Source organism: Penicillium mononematosum, assembly GCF_028829835.1.
Source record: "Penicillium mononematosum strain IBT 11891 chromosome Unknown utg000002l:1.0-8112719.0:1.0-8118358.0, whole genome shotgun sequence".
Lineage (NCBI taxonomy): Eukaryota > Fungi > Ascomycota > Eurotiomycetes > Eurotiales > Aspergillaceae > Penicillium > Penicillium mononematosum.
In genome coordinates, this window is record NW_026643272.1 from 6252696 (window position 1) to 6269956 (window position 17261).

At 51.9% G+C, this 17261-nt stretch overlaps 3 protein-coding genes across 3 annotated transcripts; 2 read left to right on the forward strand and 1 right to left on the reverse strand.

Annotated features, from left to right (window-relative positions):
• Positions 1-105: 105 nt before the first annotated feature.
• Positions 106-12444, forward strand: tom1 (E3 ubiquitin-protein ligase TOM1; the record flags this gene model as incomplete). The annotated part of the gene is made up of 5 exons (XM_057290945.1): positions 106-153; positions 215-3263; positions 3334-8700; positions 8757-12290; positions 12350-12444. 5 exons carry the CDS (start codon positions 106-108, stop codon positions 12442-12444), a joined length of 12093 nt encoding a protein of 4030 aa, XP_057152147.1.
• A 556-nt stretch (positions 12445-13000) lies between these two features.
• On the forward strand, positions 13001-14259 carry N7519_004170 (ribose-phosphate diphosphokinase; the record flags this gene model as incomplete). Its single annotated transcript, XM_057290946.1, has 5 exons — positions 13001-13071; positions 13131-13222; positions 13288-13660; positions 13740-14012; positions 14106-14259. 5 exons carry the CDS (start codon positions 13001-13003, stop codon positions 14257-14259), a joined length of 963 nt encoding a protein of 320 aa, XP_057152148.1.
• Positions 14260-15237: 978 nt separating this feature from the next.
• N7519_004171 (40S ribosomal protein eS6) lies at positions 15238-16706 on the reverse strand. Its single transcript, XM_057290947.1, has 5 exons — positions 16446-16706; positions 16258-16330; positions 16138-16158; positions 15612-16029; positions 15238-15511 (listed from the first exon to the last, which is right to left on the reverse strand). The coding sequence occupies exons 1-5, from the start codon at positions 16548-16550 to the stop codon at positions 15415-15417; spliced, it is 714 nt and encodes a 237-aa protein (XP_057152149.1). The 5' UTR covers positions 16551-16706; the 3' UTR covers positions 15238-15414.
• Between the last annotated feature and the right edge of the window lie 555 nt (positions 16707-17261).

The window sequence follows — 17261 nt, forward strand, 5'->3', positions numbered from 1 at the left end:
CCGCGACACTGGTCTTTACGACCTTCTCACACCACCCTATCTAGGAGACAACCCTCCTGGAATCTCTAAACTCCCTCATGTTTGACTGGTCAACCGATCGTTATCATGGGGAGAATTAAGAAGGTAGCCAGCCAAAAGCATGAGGCTACAATCGTAAGTTACTCTCCGGCGGCCTGATGTGCAACCCAACTAAAAAATTTTCCTTTCATCACAGTCACCTTTTTTGCAAGAATTCATAGCGCATGCCACAAGTCTTCCCGTTCCAGAGCTCCCGTCGCTTCTCAGCACATTCCCTAAGCTATGGCCGTTCCCACGCGGTGATCTCTACCATTGGATCAATGTCCTGGACCGATTCGACGAGATTCTAGCTTCTGCTGTGGAGAAATACTTCCTGAATACTGGCCCTCAGACGCAGCTGTTCACCCGCAGTGTTCTGGAGGAATCATACTCGGCCGATGAGAGCAAAAAGCCAGCAGAGGGTGTCGATGCAAAACTAAATGCCCTAGGATACGGCCCTGAAGGAGATAGAGAGCTTGTGGAAGCAGTTCTTGATTTCTCCCGTCTTTTGCTCGAGAAATGTGGGAACCGCAGCCTATACAGCAGCAGCGATCGCCTGGGTGACCTATTGAATACCACCTCACTCTCTCTCCTACAATCTACATTGCGGCTGTCTCTTTGCTTAGCCCAACGGTACCACTCTCGCCAGCGTGGCGCCCATCAACAGTCCGTATTGCAGTCCCACTATGCTCTTGACCTCGAAAAGTTGCAGAAGATTGCAGCTCCTTTTCCTCGTCCAGTCATCGCTAGTAAAACACCATTTGCCGCGTCCCCCGCGGTTTTAGCCAAAGGGAAAGAAAATACAGCCCAGACAAAAGTTAACGCCAATGAACTGGTTTCCCTCGTGCGTGATGACGATGGCTGGGAGGAATGGGGAGATGTCCGAGTTCTTTACTATCCTTCGGGCTCCGAACAGGCCAGGACGACCTCTGAAGCTGGCCAAATAGAGCAGGGCTCGCACATTCCGACCACACCAACCCCATTGCGACGAAGTGCAACACACCCCACCCCTCATTCCACCCAGGGCTCAAATGGAGACGAATCACCAGCTGTTCCCGGTGGCAAGGTGGAAGAGGCCACGCGAGGCAAAGTCCTAGAGCTTCCCTATTCAAAGGTTTCAACTGCGAAAGTGGAAGATCTTCTTGCGGCCAACTTGCCTCATCTGCCACTTGAATCAAAATATGAGTTGCTTCAAAAACTCCGAGTCGCCAAGGCGTTGACAGCATCCCGTGCCACGCGACAACAGATCCTTTCCATTAAGGCACTAGCAGTAACCAACCTGGCCCATGTGCAGCCGGAGAGTACCTTCCAGTCAAAGGTTCTACAATCCGACCTCGAACAACCGAAGCGTCTTCAACTTGCTTACCAGCTTGCTGAAGTTGTTCATCTCGGTGCCAGTGGCGACCTCGAGGTCTCCCGGTCTGTTCAAACTTTGGCGATCCAGGCACTGGATGCGTTGGCCAAGCACAAGACTCGTGCTGTTGATGTCTGCGCAGCTCTGAGCGTCAATGTCAACCATGGAATTCTCATGTTCCTGACCCGTAAAATGGTCAACGAACTAGGCCCTGAGAACAACGACCCGGATGATGCCTACTACGATGAGTGGCGAGATGCTTTGCTTGCACTCTTACGCACTCTCCCAAGTTCGAGCACACGTACACCGGAGACCCTGGTTGCAGCAGGTCTGATTCCCATGTTCGTTGATATTTTGAATCTGCGGACTGAAAAGTCCCGCCGAGTTTATTCCCGCATCATGGAGTTCCTTGACACATTTGTGCATGCGGTCCGGGATGCACTGGCTACACTGACAACGGCAAGAGGATTTGATGCCATGTCTGATCTGATTGACCACGAGACCAAGACCGCGTTTGAGAAGGTCAATCGCGGGGATGGATTCCCTGCTCAATACAAGAACCCTTCGATTGACTATCAGATTCCTTACTTCCAACAGCAGACCCTGCGCTGGATGTTTCGTTTCGTGAACCATATCATGCAACACAATGGCGGAGGCTTCGATCGTGTTCTACGAAACTTGATTGATTCGCCTCAGCTGTTGACTTCTCTTCGCCTTGTATTTGAGAATGCTCGAGTGTTCGGCTCACATGTTTGGAGCAATGCTGTCAACATTCTCAGCAGCTTCATTCACAACGAGCCTACTAGTTATGCTGTCATTGCCGAGGCTGGCCTCAGCAAGAGCCTTCTTTCTGCCGTCATGGGCCGTGAACTCCACGTGCTGGAGAAGCCGCCGGCCGTCGAGCCGGAAGACCGCGAGACTGAGCCCGAGACTGAGGGCGAACTCGCCGCCACTCAACCGCCCAGCGCTGAAGCCGCTATCCAGTCTGAGGAAAAGCAGAAAGATCGCGAATATCCTATCGTCAGACCCCAGGACACCCCTCTTGCACCTGGCATAATGCCCGCAGCCGATGCTCTTGCTTGTATCCCTGGTGCATTTGGTGCCATCTGCTTGAACTCCTCCGGTTTGGACCTCTTCCAGTCCTCCGACGCACTGGACAGCTTCTTCGAGATCTTTGAGAACCCTGAGCATGTCAAATGCCTGAAGGATGACCCAGAACTGGTTCGTTCGTTAGGCACAACCTTTGATGAGCTTGTCCGACACCACCCGGCATTGAAGACCTCTATTATGTCTGCCGTTCTCGTAATGGCTACTCGTGTCAACATTCTTGGGCGAGTCAAGGCATGGGAGTTAGGTATGGGCACAAAGATGTGGACTCAAGATGTGGACGGCAAAACAACTCTTTTAGGAGATGTCTTTTCATTGTTCCGAGAGATCGGTACAGCCGTTGATGCACCCACAGACGACCCCGCCTCGTTTGGTGCTCCCCAGCTCAACGCGGACACTCTTCCTAACGGCGCTAAGCTTGTCGTTGGGCATCTGGACCATGTTCTTCCTTCGCCGGGCCCCGACTTCGAGCCCAAAGAGAAGGATGCCCATGGTCTCTCGGCTACGGACTACCTGTTCCCAGCTTTGCGGTTCCTGGGCGCTTTCTTCGAGAACCAGACGAACTGCACATCCTTCATCCTCGCCGGCGGCACAGAGTTCTTGTTGGATCTTGCCACACTCCAAAGCTTGGCATTTGATTTCCACAGCACCAACGCCAACCAAGAGATCACCGTGCTCATTCACATGCTCGCGGAAACGAAGCCGCACCTTGTGCTCCCGTCTCCTTCGACGCGCACAGGCAGCAGTGGACAATCTTTCGGCCTTTTGGACTGCACCCACTGGGTCCGGATTTTTCACAGAATTGATTAAACCAGCAGACTCCAAGAAACCGGCTCTTGAGCCTACGGCTGCTGCTAAATCTGGTACATTCTTCGTGAGGCACTTGAATGCCGTTCTTCTCCTCACCGACGTCCTACGTGAGGTTTTCGCGTCGCCACTGTACCAAACTCGCGCTGGTCAACCTACCTCCATCTTTGGCCAAGCCAACCTTACGGACCACTATTGTTCCCTGATCTCCTCGTTGAGCAACCTTCTTGCTTCTTGCGTGTGGGAAGGAATTTTGCTAGAGAAGAACATCCCTGAGAAGTGGCTGAAAGCTACACAGGCCTCTGCTGAAAAGCATGGCTCTGGAAAGTCAAAGGCTTCTCCTGTTACTGGGAACCCCCACGAGCCTTCAGCAACGTCTGGCGCCGAACCTCAACAGGAGAGCACTGGTGCACCAGAGACTGCTCCGGCTCAGCCGGGCCAGGGCTCGAGAGAAGACGACACCGAAGTTGATGAACAGTGTCCTGCTTTCAAGAACGCGCGTACGCTTCGGTATATTCTAAGCGCTCTGCCTACCTCGATTACCGGTTTCTTGCACAACCTCGGACTCGGTATTATCGGCAAGAGACGAACAGATCCGCTTCAGAAACAGAAAGCGAATGCTATGCTGGTCTCAGACGCCATTGCTGAAGGTATTCTTCGCCAACTGCGGTTCGAACCTGCCAATTCGAGTGACAGCACCAAGCACCGGTTCGCATATCTCATTGTCATTCTTTCTCACTTCTCGCACCTTCTCTATGAAGTCTCGGCAGAGCGTCCAACTCCTAACTACTTGACTTCAGTTCTTATCTCATTCAATAAGAACAACGGCCTTAAAGTGTTAAAGGACATCTGTGACGTTTTCTTGGCCGACATCAAGTCCCTTCCATCTGCGGAGTCCATTCCCGACCAGGACAAAGAGCTTGCTGACCGGCTTGCATCTGGGTACGGTGGAATCAAGATCATTCTTGGATTGTTCGCAGACCTCACTGCTGGGAAATTCATCGTGGACTCTAGCCAGACACAAGCCTTGACTTCCCACCCTGAACGGGACCGAGACCGTCCCGATTATTTCCAGCCAGGCCAACTCTTGGTGGAACTTCGCATGGAGATTTTGCCCATGGCCAAAGACATGTGGAACTCGGACTTTGCGACCCAATCATCGAGTCCAATTGTTCGACTATTGATTGATATCATGCGGTCTTCCTTGGATGGGGAATATGAGACTGGCGCTGCTCGTAGAGCAGATACGCCACCCATGTTGGTAGAGGTGCCCAAGAAGCCATTCGTCGTGCACACGGAACGAGCGACTGCCTTGCTCGAGAAAGGGTTCATGGATTCTGATCTTAACAAGGAAGCCCTTTATCGTTGCAACAATCTTTTGATGGCGGCTGAGGAATACTGTAAGGCGCAACAGTGGCTACGAGCCCCTCCCAGGGTCCCGCCGGGTCCCGGCGATATCAAAACCGGAGTACCTGAGGCCCCTTCCGGCCTCGACTCCATCGAGGACCATGGTCTTGGAGAGGTTCAACCTTTCAATAACGGCAATCCGTTAGACGGCGCTGCAACACTCCAAATGCTTCTGGCTCGAGCAAGCAGACATGACGGGATGCAACGTTCTCCTTTCGGCGGCGGCGATGTTGACTCCGACATGCACGACGGGTTGGCTAGAGCTCTAGACAATGTTCTCAACGACAATGATGACATGGATAGCGATGACCGAGGGGAGTCATCGAACCAGCATCGGTCCGAGAGTCGTAATATCGGGACAAGCTCCTCTGAATCTACCGGGGCCTCCCAGGCAGAACCGGCCAGACGTCGCCACATGGTCACAATCGAAGATCTGGATGCAGAGAGGCAAAACATTCGGTCAAACCTGATCGATCGCGCCCTGGACATTCTAAACGAACACCATGATGTCTCTTTCGAGCTGTCTGACTTGATCACCTCAGCTATCAAGAAGCATAGCGAGCCTGTTAACTTCCGTCGCGACATTGGAGAGACTCTCGTTCAATCCTTAGTGTCCCTGCAGATGGAAGACTTCCACACAGCTGGCAAAAAGATTGCGGCCTATGCACACATTCTCGCACTGACCCTTCAAGATCGTGACATGTACCGCGCCACTCTTGAAGAGCTCAAAGATTGCTTCTCGACCTTCCTTGGATTTATCAAGCTCCCAACACCCGAGAAGGCCGAACAAGAAACCTTCCCTTGGGTTGGACATGTCCTGCTTATTCTTGAGAAGCTGTTGTCTGATGATTGTCGGCCCCCTGAGGTCGCCTGGCCCCTGCCAAGTCTTGATGATCCCAACCCCACCGGCAATGAACCAGCCCGTCTTGAAGAGCCCTTTGTTGCCCTCGAGAAAAAGACTCGGCTATTTGAAGCTCTTGTCGAGATTTTACCCCGAGTGGGCAAGGATGACACACTGGCACTCTGCATTTGCCGTGTCCTTGTCATTCTCACTCGCGAGCGTAGCATTGCCGCCCGCTTTGGTGAAAAGCGAAACCTTCAGCGCTTGTTTGTGATGGTTAAGCAACTTTCCAGTGCTACAAATGAGAAACTCCAAAGCGCCTTCATGCTGATCCTTCGTCACATCGTCGAGGATGAAGCTACTATCCGGCAGATCATGAGGAGCGAAATTGTTGCCTTCTTTGAGTCTAAGACTACCCGTCAGATCGACGTGAGCGGCTATGTACGACAGATGCAGCACCTCGAGCTGAGAGCTCCTGATATCTTTGTGGAGGTTACAAACGAAAAGCTGCGGTTACTCCGATATGACAACCAACGTCCACAGGTTCTTGGATTAAAGGCCGACAAAGATCGTCAGCAAAAGCGAGGCAGGCCCGGTGTTCTTCTCGAAGAGCACAGGTCAGAATCATCTGCAGCAGGCGACACATCTGCTCCCGAGGACGCGGACAAGAGCAAAGAGGACAAGGGCAAGGCTCCAATCAAGGGTGCCGAACTCAAAGCCCCAATTGTGGAGAACCCGGATGGTGTTATTCATTACCTGCTTTCGGAGCTTCTATCCTACAAGGATGTGGACGACAAAGAAGCCGGTCCTGAATTCCCAGAGCAGGCAGCTGACCAATCCGATACTCAAACTGACGTTGACATGGCTGTGGACGAGCCAACACCTTCAATTGCGAGCACTGCCGAAGCACAAGCATCTCGCGGTGCCAAGAAGGCAGAGAAGCCCCAATTCAAGGCAGATGACCATCCGATTTACATCTACCGCTGCTTGCTCCTTCAGTGCTTGACGGAACTTCTTTCCTCTTACAACCGGACCAAGGTTGAGTTCATCAACTTTTCCCGCAAGGCTGATCCTCTGGCCACTACGCCCTCCAAACCGCGCTCTGGTGTCCTCAACTACATGTTGAACGTGCTTGTTCCGCTCGGTACCATGGAGCATGATGAGTCTTTGGCGTTCAAAAAGCGCAGCATCACCTCTACATGGACTATGCAAGTGCTTGTTGCGCTTTGCACCAAGACTGGCGAATTTGGCGGCGTTGGCAAGCGTCGTACTGAGCCAAAGTATGAAGACGATGAGCCTGAGCTTGCTTTTGTCCGCCGTTTTGTGCTGGAGCATGCTCTCCGGTCCTACAAAGATGCTATGGCCTCTACCGAACCCCTAGATGCCAAGTATTCTAAGCTCATGTCTCTTGCTGACCTCTTCGATAAAATGCTCAGCGGCTACTCATTCACTAACGACGCGGGCTTCCCAACTTCAACCAGGCAGCTCGCGAAGACCATGTTTGAAAAGAATTTTATCCCCGCGCTCACTTCGTCGGTCGCCGATGTCGACTTGAATTTCCCATCCTCCAGGCGTGTCATCAAGTATATTCTTCGTCCACTGAATAAACTTACCCAGACTGCCGTACTTCTCAGCGAGAACTCGGACATCACTATCCAAGGTGATAACGAGGACGATGATATCTCGTCGGCAACTTCCGTTTCTGACATGGAAGATGAACGCGAGGAAACACCTGACCTCTTCCGCCATTCTACTCTTGGCATGCTAGAACCTCGTCATGACGAGGAAGAGAGTAGCACCGAAGAATCGGAGGGTGAGGACGATGAGATGTACGATGATGAGTACGACGAAGAAATGGACTACGACGAGGATGTCGCTGAAGATGATGGTGAAGTCGTCAGTGACGAAGATGACGATGGCATGGGTCCAATCGAAGGTCTTTCCGGAGATGCAGTCGAAGTCATCCTCGACGAAGATGATGACGAGGACGAGGACGATGACGATGAAGACCACGACCATTCGGACATGCATGATGACATGTATGACGGAGAAATCGGCGGTGACCGAGACAACGAAAGCCTCGGAGATGGCGAAGAGGACGAATGGGAAAGTGAAGAAATGACCGAAGACGAAGAGGAGGTCGAGATGATGAACCAATTCGAAGACGAAATGGCCGACATGAGACAATCCACCCGACACCAAGGTGAAGACCAACATCTTGGCGACCTATTCCGTGCCCTCAGTGGTTCCAATGTCGATAATATTCATGGAGATGGCCTAGGTGGTGACATTCACGAAGAAATCCTTGATGACCTCGATGAAGACGGTTTGTTCCTCCTTACTCTGCTGGCGCAGATCCCGCTGCCACAGCCAACGTTGCTGACATCCGGTCCAGTCGAAGACGAAGATGAAATGGATGAACTTGACGAGGACATGGACGACTTCGATGAGGAACAAGGATCTTATGGGGATATGGAAGGTGAGTTCAACGCTCCCAATGATTTTCTCGCATCATTGCTGACTCGCTTAGAAGATGATGATCTTCTTGAGCCATGGGGATGGGAAGGCGATGAACCTCCAATGGCCCGAGGACATCCCCAATCCCGTTTCCGCGGAGGCGCACCACCGGCTTGGGCTACCGTCACTGAAATCATGCCGGGTCGCCCATCTGGTCTTGTTCCTATCCAGCCTTACCACCGTGTCCACCGAAACCAGATCCCATCCCGCACCAACGACGATGGCATTAATCCTCTTCTTGTCCGGACTGACCGCCCAGATCCTGCCGTTCCACCTCGGGCTGCTGCTGATCCTTTCGCCGATTGGGGCCAGACTATGGACCCTGCAGGTGGCCGGGTTGTTGCCATGGATAGCCCAATCAGCTTCATGAATGCCATTATGCAAGCCATTGGTGGACAGGCGGCACCAGGCTTCGGCGTTGTCACTCGCCCTGATGGTATTCATGTCCATGTCGACCGACGGGCAGTCTTGCCTGGTCGTATCCAAGATATGCTTGGAATCCCCCGAGGAGCAGGCCCTCCAACTCGCACTCGCGGCGACGACCCTCACACTGCCGTCAAGTTTGGTCTTGGTACCACCAGAAACCGCTGGCAAGAAGAGGCCCGCATTAGTTTCAGCAGCCCGTATTCTGATCGCACTCAGCGCATCATCAACACCATTCTGAAGCTCTTGGTTCCCCTGCCAAGGAGGAGGAGAAGCAGCGCCTGAAGCTCGCAGAAGAGGAACGCAAACGTCTTCAAGCCGAACGGGCTGAAAAAGAACGCCAGGATCGCATTGCCGCCGAAGAAAAACAGCGCGAACTTAAGCAAAAGGAGGAGGAAGAAAATGCCCGACTACAGGCAGAGAAAGAACAACAGGAAGCCGAGCGTCGAGCTGCCGGGGTCGATGAGCCCATGGAAGATGTCCAAGAAACCGATACTGCAGTTGAGACAGCTGGCCCATCTCAACCCGAAGCGCAGCCCGCTGAACCTGCTCGTCGAGTCTACACGAACATCAGGGGCCGTCAAGTTGATATCACAGGTCTTGAGATTGATTCAGAATATCTGGAGGCTCTGCCTGAGGAACTTCGGGAGGAAGTCATCATGCAACAGCTTGCTGAACATCGGTCACAGGCTGCCGCCGCGGGTGAGGAGGATACTGAGATAAACCAAGAATTCCTTGAGGCCTTGCCTGCTGAGATCCGTGAAGAATTGCTGCAACAAGAAGCTGCCGATCGACGCCGGCGGGAACGTGAGACCGCGCGACGACAGGCGGCCGCTGCTGGTGGTGCTGGCGCTACAGCTAGCACTCAACCGGCGGAAGAAATGGATGCTGTCAGCTTCCTTGCCACTCTCGATCCCTCTTTGCGCCAGGCTGTTCTGGCAGATCAGCCCGAGGATGTTCTCGCAACCTTGGGTCCAGAGTACGTGACCGAGGCCCGTGGTATGGGCGGTAGCGGCCGACGCATGGCCCAGTTCGGTGACCTGAGTGCCATTGATCCCCGGCAGAGAATTGAGCCTGCTGCAGGTCAAGAGCCAAAGAAAGAACAGAGACGCCAAATTGTTCAAATGCTCGACAAGGCTGGCGTTGCAACCCTTCTACGCCTGATGTTTATGCCTCTCCAGGGCAACGCTCGCCATCAATTGAATGATATTCTTCACAATGTTTGCGAGAACCGCCAGAACCGGAGTGAAGTGATCAGCGTTCTTCTTTCGATCTTGCAGGATGGCAGCGTCGATTCCACTGCGATTGAACGCAGCTTTTCTCATCTTTCTCTGCGTGCAAAGGCACCAGGAATACAGAAGACGCCGCAGGCTAAGCGAACACTCGCTCTCCAAACGGCTTCGAGCGTCAGCAGCGAAGTGACCCCAATTATGGTCATCCAACAATGTATCGCCGCGCTGTCTTTCCTTTCGCAGTTCAACCCCCACATTGCTTGGTTCTTCCTGACAGAGCATGACTCTGCCTCAGCTGGTAAACTCAAGTCCTTGCGCAAGGGCAAAGGCAAAGAAAACCGAGCTAACAAGTTTGCTCTGAATGCCCTGCTTTCTCTTCTTGACCGCAAGTTGATAATGGAAAGCCCTAATTGTATGGAGCAACTGTCCAGCCTCCTTAGCAGCATCACACAGCCATTGACCGTTCTCCTCCGTCGTGAGAAGGAGAGACAGGAAGAGGGCAAGGGCAAGGAGCCGGAGAGACCTCAAATCGAAGCGCCTGCCGATCAAGCTGCCGAGGCTGCCGATTCCAGTATGGACACATCCATGACCGATGCTCCGCTTCCCACTGTGGAAACCCCTGGAGCCCCTGGCCAAGAGACCGCAGAGGTTGAAGAGGCTACTTCAGCTGAAGCCAAGCAACCTGAAGATTCCAAGGAGCCCGCCGTGGACGAGAAGCGCAAGAAGCGAACCATCGAGCCTCCTGTCGTTCCGGATCACAACTTCCGACTGGTCGTCCACATCCTCGCGGCTCGTGAGTGCAATGGCAAGACATTCCGCGATACACTTTCCACCATCAACAATCTTTCCGCTATCCCTGGAGCTAGAGACGTGATCGGCAATGAGTTGGTTGCTCAAGCGCAGGCCCTTAGCGATACCATCCTGGGTGATTTGGAGGATCTTCTCCCTCATATCCACCAGGCCAGGACTGGTACCGACATGCAAGGTCTTGCTCTAGCCAAGTTCTCCCCAGCTAGCTCAGACCAGGCGAAATTACTACGTATCCTGACCGCGCTTGATTATCTGTTTGACCAGGCACGAGCCGACAAGCTCAAGGATATTGAGCCATCCGCTCCCAAGGAGGATGTGCTCAAAAAGCTCTATGAAAGCGCTACTTTCGGTCCGCTTTGGAACAAGCTGAGCGACTGCTTGACTGTCATTCGGCAGAAGGAAAATATGCTGAACGTGGCAACTATTCTCCTCCCTCTCATTGAGGCATTGATGGTCGTCTGCAAGAACACCACGCTAAAGGACCAGCCGCTGTCTCGCAATAGCCGCGAATTGTCAGTCAACAGCAGCGCCCCAACTGATGCTGGTCTCAGCATGGAAAACATCTTCTTCAGGTTCACCGAAGAACATCGCAAGATTCTCAATGAGCTCGTCCGCCAGAACCCTCGCCTGATGAGCGGCACATTCTCCCTATTGGTCAAGAACCCCAAGGTCCTGGAATTCGACAACAAGCGCAACTACTTTACTCGGCGTGTGCACTCCCGTGGCGCCGAGCCTCGCCACCCTCATCCTCCTCTTCAGCTCTCTGTGCGCAGATCTGAGGTTTTCCTTGACTCTTTCAAGTCCTTGTACTTCAAGAGCGCAGATGAGTTGAAGTATGGCAAATTGAATGTACGATTCCATGGCGAGGAGGGTGTCGATGCTGGTGGTGTCACCAGAGAATGGTTCCAGGTTCTTGCCCGCGGAATGTTCAACCCCAACTATGCTTTGTTCATCCCTGTCGCCGCAGACCGGACTACCTTCCACCCCAATCGTCTTAGTGGCGTCAACTCGGAGCATCTCATGTTCTTCAAATTCATCGGGCGGATCATTGGCAAGGCCTTGTACGAAGGCCGTGTTCTTGACTGTCACTTCAGCCGCGCAGTCTACAAGAATATCCTCGGACGATCCGTGTCTATCAAGGACATGGAAACGCTCGACCTGGACTACTACAAATCCCTTCTGTGGATGCTGGAGAACGACATTACCGATATCATTACTGAGACATTTGCCATTGAAACGGATGACTTTGGCGAGAAGCAGGTCATCGACCTGAAGCCCGGTGGTCGCGACATTCCCGTTACACAGGAGAACAAGGAGGAGTATGTTCAGCGCGTGGTCGAATATCGCCTCGTCGAATCGGTTCGCGAGCAACTAGACAACTTCCTCAAGGGTTTCCACGAAATCATTCCTCCCGAGTTGATCTCCATTTTCAACGAGCAAGAGCTGGAACTTTTGATTTCTGGTCTTCCTGAGATCGATGTGGACGAGTGGAAGAACAACACCGAGTATCACAACTACTCCGCGTCCTCCTCGCAGATCCAGTGGTTCTGGCGTGCCGTCCGCTCATTCGACAAGGAGGAACGTGCCAAGCTTTTGCAGTTCGTCACTGGAACCAGTAAAGTACCTCTCAATGGTTTCAAAGAACTTGAGGGTATGAACGGTGTGAGCAAGTTCAACATCCATCGCGACTATGGCCATAAGGATCGCCTTCCTAGCTCGCATACCTGTTTCAACCGTAAGTTTTCTCCGCATTTCTTGGCTGCATTAGCGCAATTTACTAACTATTCTTAACAGAGCTTGATCTTCCTGAGTACGAAAGTTACGAAGATCTCCGTCAACGTCTTTACACGGCCGTGACAACTGGCAGTGAGTACTTCGGGTTTGCCTAGACTGTTGTCCTACTCTACGGCATGGGAATGGTTCTATCAAGCCAAAGCATTGTCTGGCGTTTCTCTCGATTCGTTACGGGATTTTTCTATTTATCGGGGACGAATGAGAAAAGTATGGAAGGCTGGCATGAGCCAGCGAGGAGAAGTTTCTTTATGAGAAGATGAAAACTGAGGCGCCTGGTAAGGGATGCGGTTGAAGTGCAGGTCAACCGTGTTCTTTCCAGAGCCCTATTTATGTACTTAGATTGCTGCATTTATTCCTTTTTTTCTTCAAATCCGCTGCGTACTTCTTTACTAGTCATTATGAGTAGAATTTCATATGCAGGTCCGACTTATAGATCCTCCAGGGCGATGGTGGATCCATCCATGGATTGGCGATGTGCTTATGTCATTGGGCGGTGAGCCCGTCACGGGACTACATCGAAAAAAAGGACATGCGGGGCCGCGGAGGAAAATCGATTTTTTGAGCCGAACACGGTCATCTTAGAGAAGAGTGTGTTTTGAGCTCCTTTGAATTGAATCTCTCTCTTCTTACTATTTCACAAGGCCTTGCATCATGTCGACCAACTCCATTAAGCTCTTGACTGGCAACAGTCATCCCGAGCTCGCCAACCTAGTTGCAGACCGGTATGTGCTACCGAGAGGTCAAGACTGGGCCACCGGCTAATTATAGAGCTGTGAATCAGTCTCGGCATCGAGTTGACCAAGATTATGGTCCTGCAATACTCCAACCAAGAAACCAGTGTCACAATCGGAGAGAGCGTCCGGGACGAAGATGGTACGGGCATCCCACCTTAATCGTGATACTAGAAACCCCCCACTCATATCTATGACTTGTTGCAGTCTTCATTCTCCAATCGACGAAACCCAACGATATCAACGACGGACTCATGGAGCTCCTGATCATGATCAACGCTTGCAAGACCGCCTCGGCCCGCCGCATCACCGCCGTCATCCCCAACTTCCCCTATGCCCGCCAAGATAAGAAGGACAAGAGTCGTGCTCCGATCACCGCCAAGCTGATGGCGAACATGCTCCAGACCGCCGGCTGCAACCACGTCATCACCATGGACCTGCACGCCAGCCAGATCCAGGGCTTCTTCAACGTCCCCGTCGACAACCTGTACGCCGAGCCCAGCATGCTCAAGTATATTCGTGAGAACCTCGATGTCGCCAACTGTGTCATCGTCAGTCCGGATGCTGGCGGCGCCAAGCGGTAAGTTTTGCCCTCTCTCGATACCACACGTGTATCTGTATACTGGGGTAGTTCAAGGGCTAATTTAGATCGCTGTTAGTGCTACTGCCATTGCCGATCGCCTGGACTTGCAATTCGCGCTCATTCACAAGGAACGTGCCCGCCCCAACGAGGTCTCGCGCATGGTCCTTGTCGGTAATGTCAAGGACAAGGTCGCTATCATCGTCGACGATATGGCCGACACATGCGGCACGCTCGCCAAGGCTGCCGAAACCGTCATGCAGCACGGTGCCACCGAGGTCAACGCCATCGTCGTGCACGGTATTCTGTCCGGAAAGGCGATTGAGAACCTCAACGGTAGCTGCCTCAAGCGGTATGTACACGACCGAATACCAGCAACGAGTCATTGCACTCTTGGATGATTTTGGTTTTTGGTGTCATTTCATTTTGACTAACTCTCTTGCAGCATTATCGTCAGCAACACTGTGCCACTGGGAGACAAGCAAGAACGGTGCGACAAGATCCATACGATCGATATCAGCCCTACATTGGCCGAGGCATGTCGTCGTACACACAACGGCGAGTCAGTTAGCTTCTTGTTCTCGCACACCGTGGGGTAAATCTGAGGCAGGAATGAATTATTGCATGAGGACAGAGGATCAAATCTACGGTTTGTCCTAGTGATTACCTACTGTGGTTGCGCAAAACCGTGGAGTGAGCGGGAAACAAAAAAATACGATTTTTATGACCCTTTTTATTAGCCGGACGAGGATGTTAGTCCCCGGGTGTTTTATTATTGTTTACTATGTTTTTTTCTTTTTAAGAGAGAGAGACCGACGTTTAAATGTTGGCTTTATGCAGTTCTCTCTGGCGGAAGTTGGTTATCCTCTGCTGGGATTGGTTGCATCGTGCATGTGTGTGGTCTTATATGCAGAGTACTTGATATTTTATTACAAGGCCTGGGGCTGTTCTGCAAGTTTCAATTAGACATGGTGTTTTTCTATTGAGGTAGTGCTGCTACGGTTGTTAAATCGGCTGTTTCGCTGTCGTCCTACATATATATAGGACTATAACAGGAACACACGCGGCTTTGGCACTACTAGCCAAACAGAGGAAGCGGAAATACATCTGATAGAGGACATCCTTCTAAATATCCTTGCTCCAAATACGTACTGTTGACCACGAATTGCAGTCATAGCCCTTGAACAACATACTTCCGAACGTCTTTCCATCCCCTTTTGAGACTTTATATAGCACGTGACCGATGTCTATACCTTGGGGAAATCGGCAGAAGCGGGGGAAATTAAAGTAATCGCATTATCGACTAGTGTAAGTGACTTCATTCAAGTGGAGTACACTAAGAGCCCACAAAGAGGAAATAAATCGATACAATATACCATAACTACGCCTACTCCTTGGAAAGATAGCAATTGACAGAACTGAGTATTGAAATTTGCATGCACTCCATTCAAAAAAAAAGGGTCATCAAAAAAAAGGTAGGTTCAACACAGATATGCATTGCGACTCCCAAGGCCCGAAATCACCGTAGCCAAACACAAGGGAGTATCAACCACTCAGCCTGCTTTGTACGTTTTGAAACCTGTTCCCGTGTCTTTTTCTTGTTCCCTTTTCTTTTTATCACACATGTATCCTCCGCGCCCCTGAGAGTGATTCATTTTTTCGTGAATTCCCCTCAAATCATCCCAGAGACGTGAAGCTCCTCCATTAAACCCCATCGCCGCAGAACGAAATCATAAAACCGCGGGTTTGGAAGTTTACTTCCGCATGGAGGAAGCCCTCCGCTTGCGGAGCTCATCACGCTTGGCCTTCTCCTCGTGGACACGGCCGGCAAGGAGCTTGGCGTAGTCGTTACTATGTACCCGTTAGTTTAAGATGTTTTTCCAAAAATCAAACCAATACACCCGTAGATCATTGATCAAGCACAGAAAAACAGCAGAGGGAGAAGTCTTACGCAGCATCACGGGCAGTCTCAGCACGGCGGCGCTTGATAGCAACGCGTTGGCGCTTGCGCTGGAGACGCTGGGGGGTAACCAGACGCTGGATCTTGGGGGCCTTGGTGTAGTCCTGCTTGCCCTCCTTGGTGACGGTGCGGCGGATGACGAACTTGCGGACGTCGTCCTTCTTGTCGAGACCGAAGAAGCGACGGATCTTGGTGGCACGCTTGGGGCCGAGACGCTTGGGGACAACGGTGTCGGTGAGACCGGGGAGCTCACCCTCGCCCTGCTTGACGATGGACAGAGCAAGGACGGCAAGGTCCAGACCGGTGATGGCACCACGGACGGACTTGCGCTTGCGCTCACCGGTGCGGCGGGGGCGGTAGCAGCTGTGGCCGTCGGCAAGGAGGAGACGGGTACGGGTGGGGAGGAGAACTGTAGAAATTATTCGATGAGTATGCTGTCGATTGTTGGTTGTATCCCTGGGGTTGGATATAATTTTTTTTCGTTATTCCCCAGGTTGTTGTGCGGCTGTGTACGTACCACCCTGCTTCATGGGGAAACCTGTAAATTCAAATCGTCAGCATTGTTGATCCTCGTTGTGCTTTGGATTCCATTTTCCATTATCAAGTCGACGCTGGGAATGGGGGATTGTATGCGTACCCTGCTTGTCGTTACCACCGGTAATCTTGAACACGTAACCGCTGAACTCATCACCGAGAGCATCGCCGGCAACCTAATCAAAAATCCCAATTAGCCAGTCGTTCTCTATAGTCGTATGTGTGTGTACGTTGTTCATCGATTGGATTGTCGGACAGTCGGGGAAGGATGATGGTTAAGGGAGTGCTGACTTCGGAGCCCATGCGCTTCTCCATGAAGGGACGGAGCTTGCGCTCATCGTCGATCTCGATAATTTTCTGGGACCCATTGGCCGGGTAGGAGATGTTGAGCTTCATCTTGACGGAGGCGGCGCGGTCAAGACGGTAGCGCGGGTGTTGTCGATTTGTGAGATTGTCGTCGAAGGAGTCCGTATTGTGGATTTTTTTAGTTCGCCGGCTTAGCGAGGTGCAAGTCACGTGTCACGTGTGGGAAGTAGGGCTTTTGTTTCCTAATGGGGTTTAGTGAGAATTTAGCATGTCATGTGACTGACTATCAGCACCCTGGCATTTTCTTTTCCTCGTTCATCAACTCAGTCATGTTCATAGAATGTTGAGGTGTGGGTGCCTACAGAGGGGCTGAAAATTTGGAAACAACTTTACCCAACGATGAATATGCGACTCACTCCCGTCAACTATGCATCCAAGAGACAACACATATCCAGGACCGCCAACAATTCCAGCTTTTGCTCCGCCTTGAATCAACGCAGTACTCGTTTACTCAGGCGTGAGACCTCCCAGTGCGACTTTCGAATACAACCGACGGGGACTCACAAACGGAATGATTGATGAATGTTTCGGGTCATGATGTGGTCTCGACCGGCCGAACTCCAACTTTTATATATCAAGACTGAGTACGGTCTCACAAAGCGACTCATTGACAGCCACCACGAGCCTTGTACAACTACAAAATCAACAGCATCTACTAACCATGTTTGACTCTATACCCGACCTGGACCATTCGCATGTCAGACACTGCAAACGCCGGTGCATGGATTATCGAGCAGACAA

What these genes read in the sequence shown, in the direction of transcription:
- N7519_004171 (XM_057290947.1), bottom strand. Translation starts at nt 16,550, where the DNA reads ATGAAGCTCAACATCTCCTACCCGGCCAATGGGTCCCAGAAAATTATC. An exon ending in TTTCCCCATGAAGCAGGGTG is followed by an intron (nt 16,030 to 16,137) that starts GTACGTACACAG and finishes TAATTTCTACAG; the next exon opens with TTCTCCTCCCCACCCGTACC. An exon ending in GAGACTGCCCGTGATGCTGC is followed by an intron (nt 15,512 to 15,611) that starts GTAAGACTTCTC and finishes ACGGGTACATAG; the next exon opens with TAACGACTACGCCAAGCTCC.